This window comes from Rhyacophila brunnea, unplaced genomic scaffold, assembly GCF_057557595.1.
Source record: "Rhyacophila brunnea isolate RB1 unplaced genomic scaffold, BYU_Rbru_1.0 scaffold_13, whole genome shotgun sequence".
Lineage (NCBI taxonomy): Eukaryota > Metazoa > Arthropoda > Insecta > Trichoptera > Rhyacophilidae > Rhyacophila > Rhyacophila brunnea.
Genome location: NW_028232785.1, coordinates 7,451,543 through 7,460,008, shown reverse-complemented (window position 1 = coordinate 7,460,008; position 8,466 = coordinate 7,451,543). Strand labels below are relative to the sequence as shown.

The window sequence follows — 8,466 nt, the reverse complement described above, 5'->3', positions numbered from 1 at the left end:
CGGGTAAAAACAAAATTTTGTTAATACAAACTTCCACTCTGTGAAGGCCCATATGATCTTATTAGTATGTATGTGGACTTACAGGTTTTTGGAAATGTAAGCCTTATATATAATATAATAGTAAATTATCTATATTTAAGTATATATACACAGTAAAACATGCTTCATTAGCTATATATAATGCATTATATATACAAACAACAATGGCTATATCCAATAGCGGGTTATAATATTTCACATTATTTACAAAATTAAAATATAATTTTTTTAATGATAAACCTTATTTGCACCTATGTACACCTGTTCACATAAAATTGTTCAAATAGCGAACAGTTATTTGAAACTAAACGCAAGTTTGCGGTTCTATACATAGCCATACTTATGTATTTAAGCATACAGACGTATGAAGGTCTGTAAGTACTAGGTTTTAAAATGATTTCTCTTACAGTGGTGAGTATTATAACAAAGCCTCTTTATAATGAAGTTTTACGGCGTCGCTTTAATGGTGTCGCTATTATACCATCTGTACTTATCAACTCTTACAGGTCCGTCCAGACAATTTTTGTTTTGAGTAGTGTGCCCAGTAAAAAGGGTACACGTTGAACGCCGACGAGATGGAATGAAAAGGTTAAGGAATTCATTGCAAAACCTAAAGCGTCCACCACAAGACTTACAGAGATATTCTGCAGTATCTATTCAGGCGACGACGAGGATATTTGAAGATATTACACCCAGTAGCACCTGTCTCGATCTAGATTACCAACAGGCAGAGCATCGAAAGTAAAGGTTCAAATGCACTATGATGCACGTCGCGTTCTGTCATGCTGTCACGGTGACAAATTTAGTCTATGGTTTCGTTATGCCGCAGAATATTTTGAACGATCACTATCTCTATTAATTCAATGATGGAGAGTGCCAACTCTAATGTATTAGTATTTTGAATTATTATTCATTATTCATGCTAATTTCAATTAATTTTAACAGTTTCTACGTGTGAATACTTTAAAATTACTTGCGATATTGCATCCATAGATAATAGATAACATTCTAACAGAAAATACAGTGCCAACCGCTAAAAACAAAAAACACGCGATTTTGACATTAGTCGAAAATGTGTAGACATGTAGAAAATGATAAAAAACGTTCATTGAATCATGCGCGTGTCGATGCTGCGCGGTACGCGCGAGGTGACCTCATTTTTGTTATGGCGATTTCGGCTGATTTTGCTAACTGAAAATGTTCGTTTAAAGGTTCAAAGTGTGCAACGGGATGGGAGCATCAGTCTGATAAATCATTTTAAATACCAAGAAAAACCACATAACATGCCTTTTTTCCCGTAGCGACAGCTAGTGACATCACGTGACAGCACATAACGTGATCATAATATATTTGAAACTTAAGTATCGAGAGTTTTAAATATCTGAGGGTGCACATCATCACAAACAGAGCTCGCTATCCTCATGGTAATGACAGGAGTGTCACTTAACTCGATGCAGAATGTCTAGGACTCACGGCTGTACTCGGTTAAAAACAACGCGCTGCTCGTTCAAAGCTTGCATTCTTACGGTAGTGAGTCATGGCATTTTACGAAGGTCAGAGTAATCTCACGCTGAATCGAAACTACCGCATGCAGTGGTATTACACCTGACAGACAAATGCTACAGATACACCAAGAAAGTGTCAACTTGACCTGCTTTTTCTTCAAACCGATTAGATTTTGGCATCCTTTTAATACCATCCACGGGATTTATACGGCGGAGCTATGAAAACTTAGCATAACCTTGGAATACGCAAGAATACTAGCAATGGCATGGTGACTAAGAAGAAATTGTAACAGACAAGATATTCAAATGCCAGCATCAACAGTGTTGCCAATATTCACGTTAACAGGATTAATTTGCTGATTGACCGGATTATTTTCGTGTATTGTTTTATGTTTCTTCAAGTTACCGGACGTGTAACATTTAAAACTACACCGATCGCACTGAAAAGGTTTATTGCCCGTGTGAATACGCTGATGTTGCCGTAGACCGGATGCCAACTTGCATCGGTATTCGCACTGCGTGCAACCGAACGGCTTTTCTCCGGTATGCACCAATTTATGCTGCTGTAGATTGTAGGCGTGTTTGCATTTATAGCCGCACAGCTCGCACGCAAACGGCTTTTCTTCCGTGTGAATCAACCGATGCTTTTTAAGATTGCAGGAGAAATTGCAACGGAAATCGCATTGGTCGCATCCAAACGGTTTTTGATCGCCGTGAATCAACCGGTGCTGCCGTAGATTGCACGCGAGTTTGCATTTGAAGTCGCATATATCGCATGCGAAACGTCGCACGTCGCTGTGACTTAATTTATGTTGTTGCATGTTGCTGGAGCGTTTGCATTTATAACCGCATTGTTCACAGGTAAACGGTTTATGATCCGAGTGCGTTATTTTATGTTGCTCTAAATAACTGCGTCGTTTGAATTTGAGTCCGCAGATTTCGCACGTGTGTGGTTTGTTATCATGAGTCAATTTGTGTTTTGCAAGTACGCGTTCTTTATCGCACACAAAGTAACAAACGTCGCAGACAAAGTTTTTATCATCGTCATCATCGAAGCCGTTGCTTTCGTTGTACGAGTCGAGGATCCGTTTTTTCCGAGTGACGCGTCGCTCCGTGCGTATCTCGCCGTACCGCACGCGGCGTTTTCGTTTGGCTCTCTTCGAGCGGGGGGCCGGGTTGTCTATGGGCACTTCGCAAGTGTACGCGCCCGGTATTTCCACCTCCATTTCAAGACCGCACTGCGCCAGATTCTAGAATTGACAAAAATGTTCATTTCTTATCCTGCTGCCCCAAAACTAAAAATAACACTACACAAAGAGGTCGTAGAAAGCCTTATATAGTGCCAGGGGGATAGGCAGGGTTATATACAAATTGTACGTATTACATTTTGCCGTATCATAGTTCTCTGTGAGATGTCGTACCGAAAAGAGATGGCTGTATAGCACTGAGATCAAAAAATAACACATTCATGGAGCATTGCAGACAGACAAATATTCTATTTTTATTAGATTCAATTAGAACATTAATTTTAATATGTACGACTTGATAACTACCAAAATTTTATATATATTATTCGATAAGATTGTATATTATCTAATTTATGTACCTACTTATTTTCTTCTGTCTTTCATACTAAACATTCTTATTTTATTACGTACCTATTTTAAAGTATTTTATTTAGAAATGAATTTGATCTCAATGGTATACGACCATCGGTTTCCGATACAACAGCGCACGGTTAAATGTGATACAGCCATCTGCATACGTAGAATTTGTCAGGGGCTTAATGAATTAATAATAGTCAATGATCCACCAGTTAAATACAGCCTAATCAAAACAATCAATTACTCCACCACAGGCGCTAAACCAAGTTTAAGACATGTATACATTAAAATCAACGATTAACGTATCATAAATGCATCATCGTCGTAGATGAGGAGTATTCTTTTCGGTCCTTGTCGGTAAGGGAAGCCAGCGGCAAACAAATTTTGAAAATAACCAATATACTGGATTATTTCTTAGGTTAGGTTAGGTTTCATTCTTGAATTTATGAATTTTGCCAAAATCGGCTATGAAAATCAGCACGGTTCCCACCTGACTTCCCGTGAACCGACAAGCACTTTTTTTTCTCACTGCATCAACATCAAAAAATATTTTTTTTTTGACCATGTCCGATCCTAATAAAATCATATTATGGGCCTCCACATGGTGGAGATTTGTATTAACAGATTTTGTTTTTACGAGAAATGGATGTCGGCCACTTGCTCAACCTATTAGGTCCATACTCTGACTCATACACAAATTGAAACACAATATATGTACCTACTTGCCAGACCCTAGGATTCGAACCTGGGACCGACGTCGTGGTAGTTCGACGCTTAAGTCGTGCGGCCATCGTGAAATTGAAAAACAATATGACGTGTATTTGTCAGACCCAGGATTTGAACTTGGGACCCACGACACTATAGGCCAGCGCTTAAACTACCCGGTTGGGACAAAATTTTTGAGCCCACGGTGGAGGAGATGAAATGCTTCTTGCAGAATGAATCAACAGTTTGAATCCATCAGTCAACGTTTCTAAGTTCATTCTTTTTGTGTTTGTATTGAAATTGATCGGGAAAATGTCCAACCGAGTAGTCCTTGTAAATATTTTATTAAGATATCTCACCGTGGAGCACTGACGTCCCGTAGGGGTAGGCTGGCCACGTGTTGCTTAGGGGCAGCATATTAAGGAATGAATACTTACTATCATTACAACTTTTGAAAGCAATTGCGGTTTATCATCAAGCGTGCTCAATCAAGATTGCTGACAGCTTAAAGAGTTTACATCAACTGGTAGAAAGGGTTAATGAGGTCAGTAATTCTTATGGTTTAAACATGAACCTCAAAAAAACAAAACTATTACTAGTATCAAAAATAGCGACTCCAGACACCAACACAAATTTTGTGATTACAGCGAACCAATTGAATGTGTGACCCATTCTTAAATATTTGGGTACATGGGTCAATGAGAAATAGGACCAGTCTCAGGAAATAAAAGCTAGAATTGAGATTGAAAGGAGTGCCTTTCTCAAAATGAGACGCCTCCTTAGCAATCGAGACCTTAACCTAGGTCTGAGACTGCGTATGGTACATTATTATGTTCTCTCAATTCCTTTCTATGATATGGAAGTATGGACGGTAAACCAAGAGATGTCACGGAGACTTGAAACTTTCGAGGTGTGGCTGTATAGACGCATCCTAAAAATTTTTAGGACTGACCGGGTGACAAATATTGAAGTTCTCAATCGAATGGATCGAAATGAAATCAGGAAAGTACAGTATCTCGGCCACATTATGAGGATAAAAGTACAGTATTCCCCAACTTGTCATTCAAGGAAAGATCAATGGTAAGCGTAGCAGAGGACGGCGCCCCATTTCGTGGCTTAAGAACCTCCGTGATTGGTACGAGTGCAGCTCCACTGAACTGTTCCGGGTAGCAGACGACAAAGCTAAAATCACCTTGATGGTGGCCGACCTCCGCTAGGGGATGACACAATAAGATCAAGCGTGCGATGCGGATGCAGAGATTAGTTTAAAGAAATCATAAGGGGGCCTTCAAACTTTTCAGTGCCTCAGACCTACACGTACCTAAAACCATCGCTGATTGAGAGGAGGTTTCGTAGAAATGCTCAAATCCTCAGTAGATAATATTATGTGCCTACCTAAATCATTCTTTTAAAGATTCTTATTGCAATAAACTGTCAGTTTTAGATAGTAAAATAGGTAGGTATACACTATGAGACTAAAAATGTAAGGGGACGTCATTCTAAGGCTGCTTAAGGGCGGCACTTTACCTAGAGACGTCACTCTATATGCGCTCTGTTTTTGACAGGGAACGGTGATTTACCTCTGAATTTTGTTGATCCTGTTTGAATCTGTTTTTCTTGTTTTCCAAGTCGTCCAGCGAGTTTTCATCTGACGAATTCCAATCGGAGCCGTCGTCTTCTTCCTCCTTGCCTTTCTTTCTGTTGGTATCCTCCTCCTCTTTGATGAAAACGTCGTGGGTGGAGGGTCCTTCGTCAGAGAAGTCCGAGTTCATTTCGGCTTCTACAAAATTCATGATGGGAACTTCAACGAATGCGATGCTATCGGTTGATTTCTTGCTCATTTCGGCCGTTTGGCACGTCCGTCGTGCGTATCACTGTGTCCTCGCGTAATCCCTGTTAAAAATTACGCCTGCGGCATTGATAATTTTAACAATTTCGACAATCTGAAAACGTACGAAGAACGGATTTCAGGTGACGCCGATCAATAACATAGACAAATTGTGAAGGCAAAATAATAACAGCTGTTTTTGTAGGCTGGTGAATATTTAAAATAGACTGACAGTACAGTTGTATTTTAATATTCAAATATTGCTATAAGTAAATGGTAACGCAACAAAGTAGCTTTAAAAATAAACATATTGGAAATGGCCCATACAATTTGTATCTAAACTATACTTAAATTGGAAAAAATCAAAGTAGGTATTATACCTACCTACATTATTATTTTTAGATGTAAAAAATGTATACCTAACTCAAAACCTACCTACATACTATTATGCAGTGTATTTTGATGTGACAATGTTAAGTAGCATAAGATAGGTTATTATGGTACGTAGAGTTGTAATGTTCACTTATGAGGCGTGAAAAATTAATCTAAAATCTTTTATCAAATCTCATTGTATCGTGGAGCGCTAATGGTAGATTATTTTGTCAGGCGATTGTGCCGCGGAATTTTAATGGAATTAATTTTAAGTATTTTTCTATAGGCAATATCACAAAAATGTCTATGGTCAAAGCATTGTTTTTATGTTTTTGTTTATTACTTTATCAAATGACAGCTGTCATAATACTAATCACAACACGATACATTTGTTTATTTTCCAACGAATGTGGCTGTAATCGTATAACAATATTGAAAACGTGTTGAGATATAATACTAGTATCATGTTGTCTTCATTTAAATAATATAATAAGGATTTTTTTACAATTAATAAAATTATGAACTATTTGTTTCAGAGCATTCTGTTGTCTATAAAATTTGACAATCGATCGATTGTCTATGCGCATTCTACGTTTTGACCATATACTGTTTTGACGTTTAAAACAACCACAAACAAAGGCCGATAGCATTGAACAATAAACGCAATATAGTCACCAAAACCGACAACTAATCGGTTGGATGTATTAAAAAGTATCCCAAAATGAATATCAAACAAGAAAATGACGAACGTACGCGCCATTGCGAGATAGACTCAGCGAAACATGACACCAAAGAGAGAAAATTGAATGAATTTAGTTCTGCGGCTGGTTGTTCGAGCCAAACAGTGTTTATAAAGCACGAAATCCAAGATATAAAACACTCTTTCAATGAAGAATTTAATAGAGATATCAAAACGGAATCGCCCGACTCTTTTCATAGAAGTTTTGATAGATATTCATACAATCGCTTATCGCCTAAATGTGGAACTATGAATGAAAGAAACAATCATTGTGAAAAGGTAATTAAAACAACCGTTTGCTAACCACCGATAATAGGGTAGGTAGAGCGTTATGCTACCGATAAAAGAGGTCTCGTTTTTACAAGAATTATACCTGTACTCCAAATGTTTTTTTAGAAAATTACGGACCATTAATCTAAAATGTATTTTGGCAGTAGATGGTCGAGGCAGGTGAGTTGATAGAGGCAGCGATGTAGATGGATATAGATGTTTATTGTCTTGATCAGTGACGTCCCTAGACAAAATGCCGCCCCTAGGCAGTGCCAAAATACCACCACATTTTTTATATACAGTACCTACTTTTTATCATCCTTTTGTGACTCATATATTTAAGAAATGTGTTGTATTTATACATTACTAACAAGATATACTTATACCACTAAATCTAATTTAAATGCCATCTCTGCTTCAATAGACAATATTGCGATTCTACGATTTCAGATAGGTAGGTACATATTTGGATAAATTTTAAATTAGGTATGCACGTGTCATTGCTGTTCACCAAGAACGTGACGTCCAAGGACAACGGAAGTAAACTAGACATCGCGAACCCAATGACATATTAAATGGACAACTCACTTCATACCCGGCGCGCACGAGAAATTGTACATGAAAGTCATTCACAGATGTATAGGTAGATGTAACGTGACCATATGACGAATCCGTTTCCATTATGCGATACAAGCTTCGAGAATTTTAGTAATATAACCTTTATTGTAATGGCGTATTAGTGTCATGACTCATTGCGTTAGAAACAGATTCTCGGTTACTTACGACTTCTCGGAGATTAGACGCAAGTGAGCTCAGCGAATCACAGGCGACTGACTGTCCAATGGTTCCTGTCATTCAATTGCATTGAATAAACATTCATCAATATCTTAAAATGGCATTTTATAAATAATAAATAATACTAACACATGAAAAGTGATATCCCATCTTTCTTGGAGTGTTTAGTAGATTTTTTTACAATTTTTAACTAGGCACATTGGCATTTTGTAACACAATAATAACGGTGGAGTCGAAACCTGACAGTCAGAAATTTTGTATGGGCAGACCCAGCGGTGTCGCCAGACCGCTTGCAAGCAGAATGTTCATTTGAGCAAGGATACCGATATTAAAATATGAATTTCGCCATCCGGCAGACCCGACACAAAGTGAGTGTCATTTTATTTTCTAGATGCTTCGTCCATATTAATGTCATTGCGCGAACCCCATAAAAAAGGTATCTAATAGCTGATTTTTTTAATGGAAAGATATTTCCGTTATTACTAAGCTTAGGTAGCTATTTCTATATATACACCTAATGATTCTTCTCGATTTGCCGCCCTTTGGGTAACTGCCGCCCCCAAGCGACGTTCAATCTGCTTACCCCCACCGGACGTCACTGGTCTTGAT

At 38.1% G+C, this 8,466-nt stretch overlaps 1 protein-coding gene across 1 annotated transcript; it reads right to left on the bottom strand.

Annotated features, from left to right (window-relative positions):
* Positions 1-275: 275 nt before the first annotated feature.
* LOC147076325 (uncharacterized) lies at positions 276-5,861 on the bottom strand. The gene is made up of 2 exons (XM_085941710.1): positions 5,434-5,861; positions 276-2,794 (listed from the first exon to the last, which is right to left on the bottom strand). The coding sequence occupies exons 1-2, from the start codon at positions 5,692-5,694 to the stop codon at positions 1,847-1,849; spliced, it is 1,209 nt and encodes a 402-aa protein (XP_085797836.1). The 5' UTR covers positions 5,695-5,861; the 3' UTR covers positions 276-1,846.
* Positions 5,862-8,466: the final 2,605 nt, after the last annotated feature.